The following is a 22,650-nucleotide window of genomic DNA, read 5'->3' on the forward strand; positions in this document are numbered from 1 at the left end:
CTCTTACAGAGCCATAACATCAGCTTGCCCTACCTCAGTCCCTTTTCTGTACCACACTTAGAAACACCTTTAGAAAACACAAATCAGATTATCACTGCCCTGCTTAAAACTACTCAGAGGTTTCCTATTACTTTTTGAACAAAATTCACCCCTTCTCCTGTGGTCTACATGATCCAGCCTCTATACTGTACTCTACCTACCCTTTGCCCTCGTCCCCACTGGCCTGCTTTCTTTTCCTCCTTCAGGACAAGCTCAGTCCCACCTCTGGGTGTCTGTACTTGCTCTCCCTTCTTCCTAAAACACCCTTTATCCCTCCGGTTCTGCTCATGGCTATTCTGACCTCCTTATCTAAAGAAGCAGCCTCTCTCCAACCATATTACTCACTTTTCCATCACCCTGTTTTACTTTCTGTGCAGCATTTTTATTAATCCGAAATTATGATATGTATCTATTTGTTGACTTGTTTGTTGTCTGACTCTCCTCTCATTAGAATGTAAACTACACGGAGGCAGCCCCTTGTCTAATCCGGCCCATCTCTGCGATGCCCACAGCTGGGGGAGCACCTGCTGAACGAATGACCCTCCTTCTCCCCCAGGCCACAGTGCCCTGCACTTATTAGATCTTCAGTAACAGGGAAGACATTTGCTTTGGTCCACAGGAAATCCCTGAATCAAGGCTGATGACCCACGCTGCTGCCCAGCACTCAAGAGGCTGGAGAGAGCATTGTTGGACCAGTGGGAGAGATGGGCCCCATGGCTGCTTCACCACCACCCACAACTGTGGGCGCCAGGAGTCATCAGGGCCGGGGCCAGGGCCAGGGCCAGGCAGAGATGGGCAACAGAGGAGATTGTCCACCTTTTCTTTCCTTCCTTTGCTCTACAAGTCACTTATCTTTTGTTCTACTCTTATGACATATTAGCTGATAACAAGCACAACTTCTTCCAGGGGCATCTTAATAACACCCAATGTCATTTCAGGCACCATGGTAGGCACAGCACAGAGAATACTTTCTTTTAGGCATGGGAAGACTCAGAGCCTCAGCTAGAGAACAGTTTATCTAGCTACTGGTGGGACTTTTCTTCCTTTTCCCGTAAGAGGGCTGAGGGTGTCCCTTCTGCTGCTAGAGGGACTCTCATTTCAGGATATGCTCAGAGTGTTTCTTTCAAAGTGTCAAGAGACCAAATTTAGATAGGACAGTGCTGGACCAGTGTGACTTTCTTTCCACACTAAGTAGATTTCAAGCTGGTCTGTTTGATATGTTCTGTCTTATCGAGCACCTACTTCTTTCCTCATTTCCCTTTAAATTAGTCCAATTCGACAAGTAATCATTCAGTGCTCCTAAGTAAGCAGTAACGACGTCCTGGGGAGACAGGGACACGTAAGATCCAGTTTGTCCTCAAGGAACTCAACGTTTAGAGATGCAGAGAAAAGAGTTACGTGGACACAGATGCAGACGGAGTACAGCTGTGTAAGAAGCACTAAGGATGCACAGTGAAGGCACAGAGGAGATAGTGCAGCTTGGAGGTGAAGCCAGGCAAGGCTCCCAGAAGAGGTGGGTCAGCCCGGGTCTCCGGGAGTAAGTGGAAGACACTGGGAAGAACTGGGGCAAGGGGCACGTCTCCCCTGCCTCCCCCTCTTCCAAGCTGGCCCCCCTGCAGATCAAGGCACTGGCTCGGGAAGTGCGCTCCAGCCCTGGGCTACTCGTCAGGAAAGCTTCTCCCACCTTATTCCCTACATTGCAGACCCCAGGGTTACTGATGTCCCTGTCCACTGCCCAGTACCCTCCTGGGCTTATTAGCAATCAAGTCATTCCCTGGAGGAGCCTTACTTTGTTCTCAGTGTCTGAGAGGATGATGTCCTGCTGAGTCACAATTTCCATGGGACTGGTCAGGAACGGATCCTCTTCCAAGCGAGCCTCGCCACTGTCTGCCTTCTTCATGGGAATGGCATTGGGTGGTGGCTGCCCAAACTTGATGTTCTTACCCAACTGTCGCTGGAGAGAAACAAAAGAAAGACATTCTGAAGCAGTGAAGCGGTTCACAATACACAATAACCACAGCCAGGTTCCCCATAGCTAGCAGGCACTGAGGCATATTCTGTACACGACTAGTTTCCAGACTAGACACCATGCCAGTAAACCCTGATGCAGTCCTGTAATAACTGAATCTGTTTCCTGGTATTTCTTTCCCACCTTCGAGCCGTGAGCTTTTTCATCCAGCCACCTCTTGCATGGAGATGCCAACATTTCCAGGGGGGTAGAGAGACCGTATTTCTGATCCAAAATTTGGGCATGACAAAAATTTTTTGATTAACCTATAAGTTTATTTATATAAAAGTCTTTTAAAGGTACAAAAATTGGATAGAAAATAGTTTCATGAAATGCAAAAACCACTGGGGGAAACCAAGACCCTTGTGGTTGCACAAAGAAGGGAACCCTTCAGCCCTTTTGGACATACTCCCCTTGAATATTTATGTTTCATCTACCTTCCTCACCAGCCCCTAGCTTGAACATCCTGTTCGGGTTACAGTGGGTACCACTGCCAAATGGAAGAAGGCCCCAGGGCCCACAAGTCTTTCCATGATTGATGCTGAGTTCACGGAAAAGATGGAAGCAATCTTGTCCTGCCAATGGGACGGCCTCTTCGCCTTGCTGCAGCTACCCACTGTGCCCTACCGGCCAGAAGGAACCAAGTGGGTAAGGGACAGAGAAGGAGGCCAGAGGAAGGGCCAAAGAGGGACTGATCACTGGTGGGAGGGAGCTGAATGGATGGGGAGAAGGAGGCAAAAACAGGGGATAGAAATTAGGAAGATAAATAGTATTCAGAATTAGAGAAAAGCCAGATTAAAAAAAGGAATTTTATTCCCTGAAGAAAAATATATAAACATGATAGTTTTTAATAAGAGGCAAAATATTTAATGGGCTAGATATATTAGATATAAAATATTTAATGGGTAGAGAAAGTGAATGACACTCAGGAAGGAAAAGGGGTAAGCCGTGGTCATCTGAAAGACTACTGTACTGAATCGAACATATTGTACAAACTACTGCCCTTTATCTATATCAGGGATTCTCAAGCTCGGTGCTACTGACATTTGAGGCCGGATAATTCTTTGTTGTGGGAGCTGTCCTGTGCACTGTAGGACGTTTAGCATCACCCAAGGACAGCAGATGCTAGTAGCAACCCCTCTTCAACCTGTTTAGACAACCAAAAATGCCTCCGGGCTTTGTCCAATGTCCCCTGGGGGCTAAAGTCGCCTCCGGCTGAGAATTACTGCTCTAGATCTAGGTACTTGGGTTTCACAGTCTTTTGATGCTTCAAGGGGGAAAAAAAAAATAGAGACTACATTATCGGATATTTATCTCTAATGTGGCCAATATTTAATCCCACAAAGCTGCAAAAAGCCTTAGCAATCACATTATTCAACCCCCTCACTTTACAAAAAAAGTCAGAAGTCCAGTGGGGAGAGGTGACTGGCCCAAGCTTATGGAAAGAACGAGTGGCCCCAAAGGGATTTGAATCCATGTCTTCTAAACCACATTCAGTGTTATTTTCATTGCACTCCACTGGTTCTCATAAATTTAATGTCGCACTTCCTTCTGCTTTCAGGGGCAGAAAGAAAGAGAGGATGCAGCATTTTTACTACCTCACTGAAGTTCCCCAGCAGAGGGCTCCCTAGAGGGAAATATGCCCCTTCTCTCTCTGAACTCCAGGGTATCAAATCCACCCACCTTCACTCGGCTCCCCCTCGGCCTTGCATGGTGGATGGTGAGATTTGCAGAGACATGAAAGAGATGAGCCCCAGGCCCCCCTCCCCACATCCCGGGGGGCACGCACCCCAGCATGCCAAGTCAGGAGCACAGAGAGACAAGGACTCGTATTTGATCTGCTGGTATCTCAGCCTGAGCCTGGCTCCCCTGGCACCCCAGGGAGGGAGCACACATCAAAAGCCCGAGTTCAGCCAGTGAAGTACAGCTCGAGCAGCCTAAAAGGGTTTCGGGGAGGAGAAGGCTGAAAAATTGTATCTTCTAAAAACAAGTTTAGCAGGAAGCGGCAGTTAGTATCTACTCTAAGCAGATCAATAAGCAGGCACAGTTAGAACAGCCGATGGCGTCAGACGAGAGGACACGGTGTAACAAAGCCACAGGCCTGTCTCACTTGCTACCCTGTGGGAGAGGGACGCGGACGTGGGCAGAAGTGGCCGGAGGAGTTCCAGCATCCTAGTGACAGCCTGAGCAGGGATTCATTCTGGGACTCCCAGCCCAGCCTTTGGTTGACCAGTTATCCCTTCTCTAGGAGTGCTGGCCAAGAGCTGGAAACTTCCCAATCACCTTAGACGGAGACCCCCTGCTGTCAGGGTGTGCCATCTACCAATGCTCTTGAATGTCTAAGATGAGGGTATTTCTTCTTGAATGTCTAAGATGAGGGTATGTTCAGAAAAGAGTAGGCTTAATACCCTAAATGCCCTTTAGTTAGGATTTCTGCCACCATCACAGAAAAGAATGAATATGCTGATATTATTCTTCATTAGGGCACTTTTTAGAACACTGACGTTGGTCCACCCTGATGCTTAGGATAAAAAAAAAAAAAAATGAAAGAAAGAAAGAATATGGCCAAATGTAATCCTAGTCTGGATTGAAATAAACTCCAAAGATGGGATGGGTATCATGGCTGCCAATGGAAAATGAAAGAGAAAATGGGGAAAAATAGTAGATGCAATAGGAACAGGTGAAATAAGGTACATGGGACAAAGCTGGGAAATGGAGAGAGTGATATTAAGAAATGAAGTAGAGAGTTAAAGAAAGAGGCAACTTGAGAGGAGGGTGCAGGGGGCAGAGAAGAGGCACAGGGAGAAGCTGCAGCCTTGGTGGTAGGGACAACAGCTGAAGGGAGCGGGGTCGGGGTGGGGAAGGTGGGTGGGAAAGAAGGAAGAGGAAGCGGGAGGGAGGGAGGGAGGGAGAATGTGTGTGTATACCAGAGGGTTGATTTATGTCACAGATATGGGCATCCTGGCAAAAGAAACACAATGCTGTTGCTTTTGAGAATAACGATGAGCATCTCCATAAAACAGCTGGATTTAAAATCCCTCTAGAGAAAACAAGTTCGGGCTGCTGGCTAGGGAGCTTGAGAGGAGGGCGTGGGATGGAGGAGGGGAGGACCCAAGTCATGAAAGAAATAGGGTTTCCCTGGTGGCGCAGTGGTTGAGAGTCCGCCTGCCGAGGCAGGGGACACGGGTTCATGCCCCGGTCAAATGACGGCCATCGTCTAGGGAGAGGGCTGCAGCCTCTCTGTCCAGACAAAGGGCTGTCTTCACAGACACACCCTGCAGTGGTTGGGAATGAGACAGTGGAACAGGCCAGGCCAGGGCTGAAGGTCCAAGGCCATGGTGAATGAGCCTTGGGCTCTCGAGGCCAAGGCTCTTGCACCTGCCCTGTGGGGTTCCTACTCCAAATGCTTCCTTCAGCTGACTCGAAGGAGACTGGGCTGTTGGACACTTTGTGTGATTTACTGACAACTAAAAGGGGACTGCTGAAACCTATCTGTCAATCTCAGGTGTCGAGTGAATTGAATATGGGGATAAATGTGGCTTTTTGGTGACTTTTATTCTGCCCACCATTCAGGCATTGTCATGGGAAGAACTGTGATATAAGCAATCACTGAAAACCAGTCTGTTGACATGAGCTTGCCCTTAAGTTTTCAGGAAAATAAACTATTACCACTCCCTCCATATATAGATATATATTTTTTACATACTCATGGATCCTTTATATGTACTGAGAGAATAGCCAGAGGGGAGAGTGGAACCGCTGTGCCTGAACTGAGTCCATGTTGCTTGTGGCTATGAATGGAGTTCCTGTTAGACCGGAATGTGAGCTAAAAGGGGTGATATTTTATTCACTCAAATGGGGCCATTTTGCTGTAATATGGAATGTTGGAGAATGATGTTATAGGAATGCACATCCATATTTACGAGGCTTTTCTCCTATGATGTGGAAATCCCAAGCACAGCATATTCTGCAGCTCTCACACTGCCAGTTTAGATTTCCCCAGACTTTTCACAGCCATCCTTCAGACCATGTCTGTAAGAACAAGGCAGAAGAAGAATAAAGTTGCTGTCCTCTTGAGCGAACTACGTATACTCCCATAGTTAAAATGAATTTAAAAGAACAAGCAAAATCAAAAGCACACAGACTTAAAGACGTTCGCTCTGTGCAGAAGTGGCTAAGAGCAGCTATTTATTCTTTGTGTCCTCGACAGCTGCATGAGGTGCCCAAATCCTCAAAGGTAAGACACTTTGGCATTTTTTAAAGTGAAATCCAGCTCAGCAGGAGATAGCAGCTACCGAATATGGAGGTTTTCCCTCCTGATCTAAACAGTCCGTGGACTAATAGACTAAGCATTTTCTGACAAAGATCTGGTATAATTCTAAAAAGTCACTTGCAGGCTTAGACTGTGATGTTCCTGAGTCTTATCATCGATAGGTGCATACATACTTCACAGCCTGGTTTGATCTGAAATAAACAGCCACCTCCCTGTCTGTGCTCTGGGCAGCTGGAGGGAACGTCAAGGTCGCTGTGGTCCAAATGCAGTGAAGTGCAAAGCTTACAAAGCCACTCTGTGAACAGTGATTTTGTATAAATGGCAGATTTTAATAGCTGGAGGGGCCCTTCAGATCATCCATCACATGCATCCTCCTATTTTTCAGTTAGGGCACATGAAGGTCAGAGAGGTTAAAGGACCTGCTCCGAGGCTGCACAGCTAGCTAGGTGGTGGCAGAGGCCTGGCGGGGGCTTTTTATTTCACCCACTGGTCATAGAACAACCGACTGTTATGGATAGGGTCCTCAAAAAGGACACCACTGTTGTTTCTGTCCCTGTAACTGTCCTATATATTAAAATCTGTTCTCACTCTGCACATGAATTATTTTTATACTCAGGGGAAAAAAGTAAGTTTTCTTTTAAAGGTTCAGTTGCTTGCCACAGAAATTTTGGCAGGTGGTAGATTCACTTTGTTCAGAAAAGATGTTCAGAAAAGAGTAGGCTTATTTACGCTGTATTCAGTCATTCTGTACTCCGCATCAGCAGACAGATACTAACCATCACGGGTGCAACGTAGGACAGTTCTGGCTGAGATGACTACGTGTGGACACTAGGGGGCAACCTTTCCAAGTGCAGTCATTACAGGCGTGGCTCCGGTTTCCAAGGACTAGGAAGTTTCTTAAGCCAGAGAAAAATGGCATTTTTTTTTTTTTTTAAATGACATTCCAGTAGAAATCTCATTTCAAAAGAATGTCTTAATAATGGTGGCCAATCAGCTTGCTAGGACATTTACTGTCAAATAGGTGTTAGCCATTAGTTCTCTCCTTTTAAAAGAAACATACACACATACACAAAGACAATTTCAGACATAAAAAACATACATGCCTCGACATAACTAAACACCCTCATTCCATGCTGGAGTCTACGAGGGGGCGGCCTTTTATGCTGCTTACTAAGCATCAATACCAGCATAACGTTTTTATGGAAAAATGCAAAGCATTCATGCAAGTTAATAAAGTTAACTACTATTTCTACAACTTACCAGGAGCAAACTGCTTAGTCGACTGAAAAATAAGCACAGTCTTTTGGGGGTGATACAGTTATATCTTATGTCACTCCAAAAATCACATTTGCTATGATAATGGTCCCCATTTCCCTCTTCGAAGAGCAAAAGTCTCTTATTTGATTGTTTAAAAACATAACTTTAGAGCTGTAAGGAAGCTCGTGACTCCCTGCAGCAGAAGCAAAATTAGGCAGACCTTGTATGAGTAGATAATGTCCAAAGGAGAGCGCTCAGATTAGACAGCTATTCTGCTTTACTCACATTTCTTCTCCTGTTTTATCAGAATTGGTGCTTCAGGGAAGTGAGTTGTTTTACATTTTATTAGTTATGAGATCAGATTCTTTAAACTTATGGCTTACATCATTAAGACAACCAACTGGCATTCACATATTTCTACTGAGTTTCTGTATATTCAATACTGAGGAATTATCTATTTTTTACAACTCCAAATCCACTTCTTGGAGTGGCAGTGGCAGGTGGTGTGACATTACAAAGCTGATACCATTTAAGACGACAGACTATTATCTAATTTTTAAAGAACTCCTTGAAAGCCCTTGTAAAATACAGTTGTTTTGTAGACTGAAATCTGTAAGTCATTCCCCTTAGAAAGGGAGTATTATGAGGGTTCATTACTTCGTAGCAATAATATTCCAGGAAATAAAAGACTTCAAGAAGGAAAGGTAAGGAGGAAGGGGATCGAGGTTTCCTTTGGCCGTCACACCCTTCCCCCTTCTCCAGCTTATGAAAAGACACAGCTGACTTCTTCTTCTGAGTCTATAAAACGTGTGGCAGTACAACCAGCAAGAACCAGAACGGGGGAGCTAGTTAGGAAAGCTGAAACTTGAAGGAAGTGCCTAGTTTAGTTCTGAGGGCAGGACTGTGGCCTTGGGCAGTGGTGTGGTAGGTACAAAGATCTAGGCAAGTTTGGGTGTGGTTTCAGGGTGTTGGCTATTTCCCACCTCACCATATGCTATATTCAGCTGAGTGTGTGGAATATGTAACCAAACAGAGATCACAAAGTACATAGCTAATAATCAGTAGAAACAAGAATATTTCAAGAAAATAGAAAAATTTGAGTGTCAGTAGCTATTCAAGCCAGCTGTCCCCTTTATTTTTTGCTGGTTCATTCACTCATTCATTTATTGGTTCATTCGTTGTTGTAGACTTAGATGGAAACCAGCAGACCAGAGCCCCCTGTTCATCGTCTGCATTGCCTCCAATCACCCTCAGCTCAGAGAAGTGCTTGCTTAGGCACTTCTGTCGGGTGAGTGAATTCTACTGAGCACTCGGGCAAACTTACTTGGTCAGAACCCAGGGGTCTTTGCTCCCCTTCCTTTTCCTGGATTTCCCATTATTTCAATCTCATTTAGTGAAAAACTATTTTATTATATTTTCATTCTTAAGGAGTTACCATCTGAGTCAATTTTATGTAGGAAAACTGCCCAACTCTGCAGTGTGAACAGGAGCGAAGCTGAAGAGCTTCACAGTACCCCTCTGAGACAGGGTGGCTCAGGGCAGCCAGATTTACAAACACAACAGAATAATAAAGAGTCTCACCATTCACTGTCCAAGTATGGAGACTTGGAAAGGGAACACTTGCTGTGCATACCCTCAGCTGACAGTCAACCCTGTGCTCAGGGGTTATGGCCAACACTTAATGGTTAGGAGCTCTTTCCTCTCACCCAAGTTCTGCAGCCTCTCTAGGGTACTTGTCCTCATTAAGTCCAGTTAAAAATGAGGGAACAACTTGAGAGAAAAAGGAGAGGGGGTGTTATGTAGGTGGGTACAACGGTGATAGTGAACCTCTCACAGGTAGACAGAGGCTTCCAGAAAACTGAGTGAGGTTTGAGAAAGCAAACATTCTCCCCAGGAGCTACCCCCTGGACCTCCCAATCCACTACTCAAGGCCAAGTTAGGAACTTACCCCACTTCCCTCCATAGCCGGGCCCCTTCCCTATGGCTCTGACCTTCCAATCTCAAGCTGTCTTACCTGAAGAGTTTTGACTTTGCCCAGGATGTTGTCCTGTGACATTGCTTGAACTGTCTGCTCACTTTCTGCTCCCCCATCAGGGATAAAAATACTGTCATGGGAAAACGCCCGGGTTCCCACAGAATAGTTGAAGGACCTGGAATGCAAATCATGTGCTTCATTTTATTAGGGTGATAAGATTCCTTTTGGCAATTCAATTTCCTTTTCTTCCTGATTTAGGGGACTCCACCCACATCCCCTGTCTCATTCAGAAAGCACTTCCAGCATGGTGTCCTTTTCTGTGAGAGGTCAGCCAAGTAGCTGGGTAGACAGAAGGGTCCCACTGGAATAAGGGAACATGTCTCCAACACAACAATGTTTCAGAGCCACTCAGTGGGAGAACTCAGACTGCTACTTGTTTGTAGAGAACCCAGGACAGAAGGCACTGCAGAAATGTTAACTGTAGGGGCCTTTCTCCTGATGAGCTGTCACTATCAGTTTTAGCCCAGTAAAGTCTTGTCAACAAGTAGTTTTTAAGTAACACGCAGATCTAGAAGTAAGAGGGAAGAGTTTCTTTCTTTCAGATTGCAATCAAATTGGAAGAAAGATATATACATCTAAAACAAAGACTTGATGAGGGCTGGAATTGCTATAGGGACTACAGGAATAAAGAGTCTCTCTGTCGAGACTCTAGGAATTCAGAGAAGAGGAGGGGAAATGTGTGTTAAGGAGATTCTAATGGGTGTCATGCATTGGGCAGCTTATAGGTGGTAGGTACCCAACAATGAACACTTTTCAGTTGAAAGGCTGGACTTCAAGGAAATCTGGACTTCTGACTGTGAGGTATAGGCCAGGTGAACTGCAGCAAGAGGAAGCAGCAGACACCAACTGTTCCTTACTTGATCTTGGAAATTAAGTTACGTCTGGGAAGGAACACACAGGGGCAGAATCACACACTCCCCATAAGGCAAGGCAGGCACATTTCCATGATGCCAGGCACGCAGGCAGCTCTCTCAGGGGTGAGAGAGCCCCACTTCTCCCTCTCCTCTCCCCAGAAAGGGGTTCCACCTGGAGGTTTTATCAGTGACCTAGGGCAAGAAAGAAGAGGCAGTACTGGGGGAAATGGGCCGCCAGCTGTACCTCTGAACTGAATTACAGAAATGCAGCAGGCAGGTTCCCGACCAAGTTTAGACCTACTTGGAAAGACTGAGTACCAAATTTTTTCATCAAATTTCCCAAATTATGAGCAGCATGGTAACAAAGCATATGAGGTTTAGAAACAGAAGACTTGGATGTGAGCCTCCTGGCTGTGTGATCTTCGGCAATAGTAATATATATATATTTTAAATTTTATTTATTTATTTTTGGCTGTGTTGGGTCTCCGTTGCTGCGCACGGGCTTTCTCTTGTTGCGGTGAGCGGGGGCTACTCTTCATTGTGGTGCGCGGGCTTCTCATTGCAGTGGCTTCTCTTGTCTCAGAGCATGGGCTCTAGGTGCGCGGGCTTCCGTAGTTGTGGCACGTGGGCTTCAGTAGTTGTGGCTCACAGGCTCTAGAGCACAGGCTCAGTAGTTGTGGCGCACAGGCTTAGTTGCTCCGCGGCATGTGGGATCTTCCTGGACCAGGGATCGAACCCGTGTCCCCCTGCATTGGCAGGTGGATTCTTAACCACTGCACCGCCAGGGAAGCCCCCGGCAATAATAATAATAACTACCAATCCCTACTTTGATGAAAACACTGTGCTGAGAGTTTTACTTTCATTATCTCATCACCAATATTTTGTGGCAAATAAAACTCAGGGAGTAAATAACCTTATTTAAAGTCCCCTAAATAGAAGTTGTAGCATAAGAAACAATTCAGATCTGCTGAATACAATCCCAGGCCAGGCAGCTGAAGTGCTTTAAAGTGGTGGAAGGTCTCTAGTATTCCTTCCCATAAGTGAGATGGGGTTTGGGCGGATCAGTGGGAGAGGAAGACGGGATGCCAATGCCACGTGGGCTGGAATATGGGAGGGCTGGAGACACTAAATAGCTGGAATAATGGGTAAGCCTTCGGCTAAACAGCACAAGGCACTATATAGCAGCAACCCACTTTGTGAAACATGAGGCATTGTTTTAGGATATGAATATGAATATGAAAAGGAAATTAAATGTACTACTATCTCCCTGTCCTCAGAGACTTTGTGACCTGTGCTACAAAATGAACTTCCAAGTTCACCTAAAGATGCTATGAAATAAACTTTCCATTCAAAGTTATGGAATCAAACCTTTTAATATTGTGTCTAAACTTTTTTCTCAGATCCCTGGCTATGATTCAGATGAAAGAAGAGGTAACTGACTTCATTTTCTACACAGTGTTTTTACAAATGGCTTATATACGCACTCAGGCTCTGAAATATTCTTATAAACACATATATGGACAAGTCCACTTTAGATGCTTAATAAATAAAGTTCCCTTCCAGTTTCCAAGTCAATCTTTTGACTGATTCATGAAATTTAACTCTCTGCTCTAATTCTTTTTTCCAGGAAGGCTAAGAACTGACAGTTTCCTGCTCTTCTGTGTTGCCCCAAATATTCCTTGTTGCCAGCCAGGATTTAATGTCCCCACATTCCCCACTTCCAGATGATCTTACTGAAAAATAGAGAAAATGAATAGTAATAGTAGTAGTAGTGATAATTATAATAATAGTGGTAGTCACAGTGGTAATATTAATACTGGCTAAATGTTACTGGGCACTTGCTATGTCCCCTCCATGTGTGCTAACTTCTTTAATATAACACCTAAATCCTTGTGATATATAATATTTAAACCTTGTGTGGAAGGCACTATTATTAAGCCTATTTATAGATGAGGAAACTGAGGCTTAAAGATAATGAGTGACTTGCCGTAAACTGAATGACTGTATACGTGTGAACCTGTTTCTGGACTGTGTTCTACGGGTCTATTTGTCTGTTTTTACAGCAGTAATATCACACTGTCTTAGTTACTATAGCTTTTTAATGAGCCTTGATATCTAGCAGTTTATGTTCTCTAGCTTTGTTTTTTTTTTCCAGATGGCTACTCTTGTCTCTGCATTTCTACATAAACTCACACACACACACACACACACACACACACACAGAGACTGTAATACACTCCTAGGATTACTTTTGTGATGGTATTGGATCTATAGATAAACTTTGGGATACCTGACATCTTTACGATAGTCAATCTTTTAATCCATGAACACTGGATATTCCTTCATTTATTAATATTTAGATCCTCTTTACTTATGCTCAATAATGTTTTGTACTTCTCTGTATAGAGGTCTTTTACATATTTTGATAGATTTATTCCTACGTATTTGATGTTTCTAAATCTACTGTAAATGGTATAGGCTAAAATTTTTATTTTTCTAATTGTTTATCGGCAGAATATTAAAGTGCCACTTGGTTATTGATTATTGATGTTATAACTAGGCGTAGCTAAATTTATTTGTTAATCATAATAGTATGACTGTTGATTCTTTCGGATTTTCTATGTATACAATCATGTTATCTATGACAAAAGAGTTTTATTTGTTCATTTTCAATCTCCTTCTCTCCTTCCTCCCTTCCTTCCTTTCTCCCTTCCTTCCATACTGCAATTAGCTAGGATCTTCATATGAACTTAAGTAGGAGTGGTAATGGTGGACTTTGTCATATTCCCAAACTGAGCAAAAAAGTATTCAATATTTTACCTTAAGTTATGATGTTAGCTATACAATTTCTATAGATGCACATATATTACTGCTTCTTTGAAAAGACAAGCAGTCTGTCTCTTATAGCTGACTTTAAGATTTTTCTTTGTCTTTGGTTTTCTCAGTTTTAGTCTGTTGTGGCTAGGTGTGAATTTCTTCTAATTTATCTAGCTTAGGGTACATAATACTCCTTAAACCTGTGGCTTGGTGTCTTTCATCAGTTTGGGAAAATTCTCAGCCATTATTTCTGCAAATACTGCTTCTGCCCCATTTTTCTCTATTCCCCCTCTGATTCTCCAGTGTTAGACCTTTTCAACATGAGCCACATATCTTTCATGCTCTTTTCTGTATCTGTTGTTCTTTTTACTCAATATGACTCAGTCTGGATTTTTCTACTGACCTAGCTTTTAGCTCATTAATCCTCTCTTTAGTGGTGTCCAGTCTGTTGTTAAAACTACCTTCTGAGTTCTTACTATCAGTAGCATTATTCAAATCAAGAATTTCCAACCAATGGAAATTCCAACCAATGGATAGCTCGTGGGAAGCAGCCGCATAGCACAGGGAGATCAGCTCCATGCTCTGTGACCACCTAGAGGGGTGGGATAAGGAGGGTGGGAGGGAGACACAAGAGGGAGGGGATATGGGGATATATGCATATGTATAGCTGATTCACTTTGTGATACAGCAGAAACTAACACACCATTGTAAAGCAATTATACTCCAATAAAGACGTTAAGAAAAAAAAAGAATTTCCATATGATCCTTTTAAATAGATTCTAGTTCTCCAGTGAAATTATCCACCTTGTCAACTATTTTGTTGAATATATTAATCACAATTGTTTAAAAGGCTCTGTTTGAAACTACAATATCTTAGCCCCCTTTGGGTCTATTTCTATTATCTTGTTTTCTCATAGTCTGATTCTTAACTGCCTGGTAATTTTTTAATTGAATTCTGCACATAATGCACAAAAAACTGTAGAGGCTGGGTTCTCTCCTTTCAGAGAGGACTTGCTCACTCCTCTAGCAAGCAGCAAAGGAGCAAAAACACCTCAATCCAATCAGAAACCAAGCTGATCTTGGCTGGTTAGCAATCTTTGGCAGGCTCAGACTACCTCTGCTTCGTCCCCACTTGTAGGGTGCAGGCCTCCTGGAGTCTTAACTAAGAATCCGTGTTATTTCCTAAGGTCCTTCTCCTTGGTGGATTCTCAAACTCCAATTTTTGTCTTTCCAGCACCATAGACTGCCCTGTTTTTCAGCCTGCATTCCTATGCAGCTGTATCAACAGATTCCTCAAAAGGAAAACTGTTGCCTAGATTTAGGTTCATTCTGGGCTTCTCTTCTCTTGGGGGGAACTTAGTCCCTCAAGTCCTGGCTGTCATGGCAGCCTCAAACTCTAATTTTTGTGTTCCCAGCTCCATGAGATTGCCTACAGCTCTGCTGCCTTCTCTTCCTCTTGGCAGCCACCCTGAGCCTTGACCTGCACCTGAGAGTCAACTCATGCCAACAGGAGAGAAGCAATTTGCAGAAAGTTGGCCTCAACTCAGTGGGCCTCCCTTCTCTCCAGGATCTCACTGCTCAAGTCTGGTGCCTTCGCAGCAATCTGACACCTTCAAACAGATGTCTCTGTTTTAATATTTTATATGTATTTCCAGTTGTTCTTGGTGGGAGCACCGATTTGCTACAACCTACTTCATCATAGCCAGAAGAGAAAGTAACTAAATAATATTTTGATATTTATTAACTCTCTACACATGACAGAACCTACTTTTTTTTTTTTTTTTTTTTTTTGGTATGCGGGCCTCTCCCTGTTGTGGCCTCTCCCGTTGCAGAGCACAGGCTCCGGACGCGCAGGCTCAGCGGCCATGGCTCACGGGCCCAGCCGCTCCGCGGCATGTGGGATCTTCCCGGACCGGGGCACGAACCCGTGTCCCCTGCATCGGCCGGCGGACTCTCAACCACTGCGCCACCAGGGAAGCCCCAGAACCTACTTTTTGATAAGGCCATTGTTCTTAAGAGGATTACTTTTCAAAGTGATAAAAAACATTTGTACCTTTTTCTTCCTATATTTGGTTTTTAAAGCTCTGAGAAGAAACAATGCAGGAGAATGGTCATTGGTTTATTAGTTACACTAATGAACACTCTCTTCTAAATAATTCAGTTTACATAATGCAAGTTAACATTACATCCTTGGCAATTTGTGTAACTTTAGATCTTTGGTCATCATGGTTACCAATGTCGGCTCCAAACAACTCTACAATGTAGATTATTTCCTTTTCTCTGAAGGGGAAGCTGAGACAAAGAGTAGGTAAGAAGGTTGCCCAAAGTTCCAGATTTTCAGGCAGGGTTGGAATGGAAACTGAATAGCCCACGTGTGGCGATCTCAGCTTGAAATTACGTTCTAGCGAACAAAGAGCTTGGTGGGAATATTTGTCCTTAACCAGCTGGGAACTATAAACTACATGATGAGGAGATGGAGGGTCAATTTACCACAAATTGTACCTTAACCGAGTTCATCTGGACTTCTTTACTCTTGACATTTAAAGATCTTTCACAACTGATTGCACAGTAGGCCAATTCTCCCCCCTTCCAATTATTATGAGTGGGTCGAGAGGCGAGGGGCCTCTGAGCCTCAGTGCCGCAACTTACCCTCAGACTATCTGCTCAGATGGAAGAAATGGGACTTGCTGTGTGGGAACATTTTCTTGTGATGCTTAGAACACGGAGTAGCCTCTTGATGGATTGTGAGATCTATAAAGGCCTCTAAAATCCCCCAGATTTTTAACTTGTAACTGAAGGATTGTCAATACAGTCATTTAACAGACATCTTAATGTAAACAAGACCTGAGGTCAAATGTCAAGCACATGTGGGAAAAGCAAACTCTAGAAGGAGAGGAAAAGAGGTCCACTTGGGAAATTTGGAACAACATTGGGCTCTGAGGAACAGTTTTCATAAGCTTAGAGAAGAATCGCAGAGCCATGACTTACAGATGCCAGAAAAATGGTCCGTTTGGACTTAGAGGTCCAAAGAGCAGAAATTCCTGGGGCCTTTATGCAAAGAAAGGTTTTTTTGTTGTCATTGATGATACTGTTATAGGCAGAGAGGTTGGGATTCCAAACATCTAATCAGAGGCTTCTAATCAGCCCATGGAGGCCAGCTTTTCATCTTCTCCTCAACTCTTCACTGACTTCTATGGTTATCTTTCCAAAAGCAGAGCGAGTAGAACAACCTGAGGCTACTCTTTGGGCTTTAACAATCACTTTTAATAACTGTCCATCTAACTCCAATACTACACTCTCTTCTAGCCACGTGTCTGCAGCTACTTGGCTATCCCACTGTCTCTGCAAACTCAACATGAACAAAACCAAACTCATCAAGGGTTTCCCACAAAACTCCAATCTTTCCTATTTCTGTGTTACTATCATCCCTCAGGTTCTGTGCTATACTATTTTGTAAGTAAGGTCAGACCCAGGTTAGGGGAAAGGTATTGTGCAAAAGACCTTAGTGAGTAACATTATCTGTCCTTTCACAGGCAGAAATCCTTCAAAAACAATACAGAAATCAATGAGTAGGACTGCAAGTCCTGAGCTCCCAGACCCACTTTAGGCCTGCATTGGATTCTGCCTGCCACACTCCTCCACGACTGTGCTTGGAGGCCCGGAGAGCTGCTCGTCACATCTCTAGTGGGTCTCTAATGGAAATGAGCACCAAGAGAGGGAGCTGCGAATCCATGGCAGCGGCAGCTCTGGCAGATGGCAGCCCTGGCACAGCCAGCAGTCTCCGCTGACTCTGTGATCAAGGAGGCCACGACTGGAATCCTTTTGGACAAAGAAGCTAAGGCCCTGGGAGCTCAGGCCCTGGAGAGACTTGATCAAGACAGAACTGAAACCAGGGGGACAGTGACAGTAATACTCGCTGGCCTTTCGACTGCCCTCAGAGGATCCTCTGCTCATTTCTGTAATATGATTGACAGCTGTAAATGGTCTCCAACTGAAGTCCTCTCCAATTCCACTTCCTCTCAAATCCTACATCAATCTTCAAGCAATTACTTTGCCAGCTCAGAAACCTCTAGTGCCAAACCTCTTTTTGCCAAAGTCCTACCAGATGAAGCTGTAATGGTTGCTTGGCATTTAATGCTCTTCATGTTTGGCATTTAAGGACACTGAACCACTCTGGCTCTATGAAACGGAGTCCCTGCAGTGCAGGGATTTAGCGCTCAGACTCAGGCCAGTGTGCCTCCTTGTGAAACCTGGTTCTCCCACTTCTAGCTGTGTGGCCTTGGGCACGTCACTAAACCTCCAGGTGCCTCAGTTTCCTTATCTGTAAATGAGGATGATAATAGGACCTACCTCATAGAGCTTTTGTTAGGATTAAATGAATTAAGTTCTTATAGAAGTGTTACCTATTATTATCAAATGTCACCCTACTTCAAACATCCTGTAAGGCAAACCCAACATTCAGTTCCCCAAATACCCTCTCTGGGCTCTATCACTGCATGGGCTCTTCCTCCCCATGGATGGACTGCCCAATGCCAATCTCTCAGTTCAGGTCCTACCCATCCTTCCAGGTCCAGCTCACATCTTATCAACCCCCACACAGCCTTTCCTATTTCCCTGGAAGAAGGGGATCTTTTCTCCCACTGAAAGCCCTATGCACGCACCTCTTGTTACATACATATCTATGTTATGGTTACTATAATCATGCCTTAAATGAGAGGGAAAATAAAAGTGCTTTGCATGTTGTAAAATGCTCCACAGATGTGATTCTAATAATGATAATGGTATCATCTTGTCTCCACCACAGTACTAGGAGTTGCGTGAGGGCAGGGATCACATCTGTTATCTTTGTTTCTCCCATAGAACTTTACCAAATAAAGTTTGTGAATAAGTTTTTTTTCAATGGATGAGTAAAGGATTAACACTGAAGGGTAGTTAACCGGATATGTTTCCCACGGAGAGGTCACTGAGGGAGTGAAAGCATTACGCAAACATACTGATGGGAGGAGGGGGAACATTTTCTGATGGTGGGTGTTGTTCAGGGAGGGCAGGCCTATGTAGGAGGCCATCAGAGGAAGTTCTGAGAAGCTAAAGGGTGGGCAAGTCAGGATGTTCAGCACCTTTAAAGGTTCCTTCCAGGCCTCCTTTTCAACTCAAACCAGGGAATTGTTCCAGACTTTGTTTCCCACCTTCTATTTCATGCCCTCTCTCTCACCCACCAAGTTTTTCAGGTTTCATTCCGTGTCAGTTATAGTTCTTTGCTGCAAGTTAACAGAAACTAACTTTGTCTCACTCAACCAAAAGAAAATCTACTAGATGAACAGTGAGGGCTCGAAGAACAATGAAAGCTAGAGTCAAAGCTTGGAGACAGACAGGGGTAAAGAAAGGTCTAGCGGTCTAGGCATCAGGAACCACAGCGGCCATCACACGGTGCGAAGAGCCCGGTTACAGGCTGCTCTCGTGGCTGTGTCCTTACTTCCTGGACCCACCTGCCAAGTCAAAGCCCTAGGAGACAAAGACTGATGGGCCAGGCTGGGTCATACGCTCATGCCAGGCTTCAGCGGGAGGGCGAGTAAAAGATCTGGCCCTTTTGGCTTCTGTCCTAGGAAGCAGGCACTACGTCCTGTCATAAGGGCACAGAGCAAGGCAAAGTTGATTCCCTGAAAGGAAATGTGGGTGCTGTTGAGAAGAAGAACCGGATGCTAACAGCTGAATGACCAAAAACAGCCATCACACTATGTGTTTGGATCTCCTTTGGGTCCTCCTTTCCCACCTAGCCCCTCTGCACGGACAGCTCATTCGAACAGTTCTCTGGTGTTCTGATATCACTTCTCCCCCAAGAGGCTGCCTTTCTCTCTTGGTGGCTTACGCTGCTGCCTGAGAGCAAAGGATGACACGCCCCATGCTCCTAGGATGTCCAAGCCCAGGTCCAGTGCCCTATGCCCATGCTTATCTGCAGAAGCGGTAGAGATCAGACAGAGGGTGTGTGATGGGCCTGTGGCCTGGAGCTTAGGCACTGGAAGGTGACAGTGAAGAGAGAAGGTGAGAAGGAAAGCAAAACAAAGTTATCCCTTAGACATGCTATTCCATCCTTCACCCACTGCGCAGTTAGTGCTAAGGAGCGCAGGGAGGAGTCAAGCAGAGCCATCTTCATTTTAAGTTCTGTTGTCTGGAACTACTGTTTGCAGTGGGGTCTGCTGTGAAAGGAACAATGAAAAGGGAGGGAAAGTTTGCTGGGGGAGGTGTTTCTGGGCAAGGTCTCCGCATGAATAAAATGTGACACAGGACATGGATGATCCCCTTTCCGTTCCTGGTCTGTGTCGTCTGCATGTGACACCTGGAGCAGTGGCAGCCATCTTGGAGCTATGAGGAAACAAGCCTGAGGACAAGAGCCTACTCCCTGAAAATACGAGAGGAAAAAAAGGAATCAGACTGGATCTTGCTGATGTTGCTGGGTTGCTTCATTAATGGACCTTGGAACTTGGAAAGTCTTCCAGACTATCAGGAATCAGATAATATATTTCCTTACTGTTGAAGAAAGATACCAGTAGAAGTGTTTTCTGTTAACAACTGAAATCATCCTACCTGATACAGTCTTCTAGCCACTACTCTAAACTCTGGGCACATCTAAGACCCACTGACGTCATCTAACCTCGGAGTATGAGCCTACAGAGGGAAATTCTCCCCACCCAAAAAAGGAGAAGGCTCTCTGCAGCTGCACAGTTAACACATGTCTCAGGCCAGCCCTCCTACTTCTCCTTTGTCTTTTTTGGACAAGCATCATGTAATTTGGGACCATAGATATTGGGTAATTACCATGGCAATGATTAGGGATTCACTTCAGGAATAAGGAAATATAATTATAGTCCAATTGCAGCTTGTTTCCATGACAACAGGGGCAATTGTAATTGATCAGCACTTTTCTTCCCAAGCAGATCCGTGAGTCTCATTCAAATGAAATGCTAAAAAGCAATTAACTATCCTCATCAAACAAACTAGAGTTGCTGGAAGAGCCTGAAGTCAGATTACACTTTGTGTGGTGTCTTGGAGGTTCATCCTGGACTCTGGTAGTTTATGAAAATATTGGGTACTCAATAGGCTATAGAGTACCAAATCACCTAATAATTACAATAGAAACAGGATACGTCATAAAAAATTCAAGGAAGAGGAAGAAAGTCTGGAATCTTAAAACACAGATTCTCAGAACTGAAAGTCAAAGGATCATCTACTTCAGCCCCTTAGCTCAGTCCCATGCCTAGATCACGTAGGACGAGCAATCGTCTAGCCTGCCTCTAACGCTCTGTAGGGGTTCCACGGGCTTCCACGCTATCTGTTCCACTCCTCAGATGCCCCACCTGGAGAAAGATGTTTTCATAAACCTCTCTAGCCAGGCTTCCCTGGTGGTGCAGTGGTTAAGAATCTGCCTGCCAATGCAGGGGACACGGGTTCGATCCCTGGTCCGGGAAGATCCCACATGCCCGTGGAGCAAGTAAGCCCGTGGGCCACAACTACTGAGCCTGTGCTCTAGAGCCCACGAGCCACAACTACTGAAGCCCACGTGCTCTGCAAAAAGAGAAGCCACCGCAGTGAGAAGCCGGTACTCTGCAACACCCGCGCACTGCAACAGAGTAGCGTCTGCTCGCCGCAACTAGAGAAAGCCGCGCACAGCAGCGAAGACCCAACACAGCCAAAAATAATAAATACATAAAAATAAATAAATTTATTTAAAAAAAACAAAAAAACCTCTCTAGCCTCTGTTGGAATCAATTTAGTCTTGGTCTATGCTCTGGAAATAGAAAGCTAGTTATCGACAACCTCTTTATCTCAGTAGTAATATTATGTCCTGCATTTGTAAAGTGCTTTTTTATAGCAGATAGTGTAATGTCATGTGCATTTTTTTGTCCTCATAATAATCCTTGAAGACGGCATATCCATTTAACAGATAAAGAGGCTGGCTTTGTTAAGGTCACACAGCTCATGAGTGAAAGCACCTGTATTCACAAGAGGACCCTAGCTCCTGATCTGCTGCTCTCCCACATCTTGTATCTCCAATAATTGCTGAAACTGATTCATCATACTTCTTTCCCCCAGACTTACTCAGCCCAGCTCTATTTGTTCTCCTGCTTAGTCCTAATTTTCATGCATTTAATGCTTTTGTACCTCTTCTCTACTCTCTGTTCAATTTCAGCACATTCCAGGTTCCTATGGATAGAGGGTAAATGATCAAGTAAAATAAGTCTTTTCTGACTTCATCTTCTGAAAAGCAGCAAGGCCAAGGGACCTAAGCACACGTGGTAATCAGGGAGCCTGAGCTTCACTGTAATTTCACTGGTGACATGCTGTCTCGCTACACCAACCGTGTAATTTTCCTTTTCCAGCAGGTCAGAGGGACAGCGATACTCTTCATCATGATGGGAAACTGAAGGATGAATTAGACGAACACAGACTGGTACAGTGGGAAGAGTCAGTATGGTAACAAGGGCAGGATTCATGTACTCATTCATTCAATGAATAATTACTGAACGCCTGCTATGTGCCGGGCACAGTGCTAGAGGCTGGAAATACGAGGGAAGGCAAGGCATGCAGTCCTGCTTTTACGGAAGTTGTGTGAACATTGGTGGCAGGGGTCCTGATCTAGGCTCAGGGGGCCGGAGAAAGCTTGCTCCCTCGAGGAAGGTGCATTTGTGCAGAAAATGGAAGGATGAAGAGGAATTAGCTGGGGGAAGGAGGTGGAGATGGGGGTGGGGCTGTTCTAGACAAAAGGATTACCATGTGCAAAATCAGCTGACCTGAAGTCCAGTCATATCTCTAACACTAACTGCACTTGTGAAGTGAAGGTACTGGATCAGCACTAAAAACGACCTGAAATTGTAATACTGGTGTGCGCGCACGCGTGTGTTTGTCTATGTCTGTGTGTGCTGGTGGCGGGGAGAGACTACTGAATAAGGGTCTCATACAATTTACATTATTGGGGGGGGCAGGGGTGTGGGGTCAGCCAGAGGCATGTAGGCAGCCTCAAACATGACCTGTATCTTTCCCCAGGTCCTCTCTCCGCTATCAAGATGCCCATGGACCCCCCAATGCAGGGCACAAAACCCTCAAGTAAATGGGAGCAGCTGCTTACCCTTCCAAGCTAGCCTGTTACACTCTGCACCTATGTCCTACTTCAAAATTATCCCTTTCTGTTCCACCTCAAATTCCTACCTCCTATTTTAGGGTTTCAGAGGAGGAAAATACGCCCCTTGTCTCTCCTGCCAACATGAACTTAACCACCTCAGCCAGGTATAACCTCATCAAGGCTACATTTATTCCTTTCTTAAAAAACATCTTAAACGGGTGGGGTCTGTGCAGTCCGCCTGGAGGATTCAAC

At 44.7% G+C, this 22,650-nt stretch overlaps 1 protein-coding gene across 1 annotated transcript in view; it reads right to left on the bottom strand.

Annotated features, from left to right (window-relative positions):
* CRACD (capping protein inhibiting regulator of actin dynamics) overlaps positions 1–22,650 on the bottom strand; it is a 49,311-nt gene that overhangs the window by 20,192 nt on the left and 6,469 nt on the right. Inside the window, exons 2-3 of the mRNA XM_024746678.1 lie at positions 9,592–9,727; positions 1,829–1,993 (exon numbers count right to left, since the gene is read on the bottom strand). Coding sequence (XP_024602446.1) covers positions 1,829–1,993; positions 9,592–9,633 — 207 coding nt within the window. The 5' untranslated portion in view covers positions 9,634–9,727. The remainder of the gene's footprint in view (positions 1–1,828; positions 1,994–9,591; positions 9,728–22,650) is intronic.

This window comes from Neophocaena asiaeorientalis, unplaced genomic scaffold (assembly GCF_003031525.2).
Source record: "Neophocaena asiaeorientalis asiaeorientalis breed wild unplaced genomic scaffold, Neophocaena_asiaeorientalis_V1.1 scaffold19, whole genome shotgun sequence".
Lineage (NCBI taxonomy): Eukaryota > Metazoa > Chordata > Mammalia > Artiodactyla > Phocoenidae > Neophocaena > Neophocaena asiaeorientalis.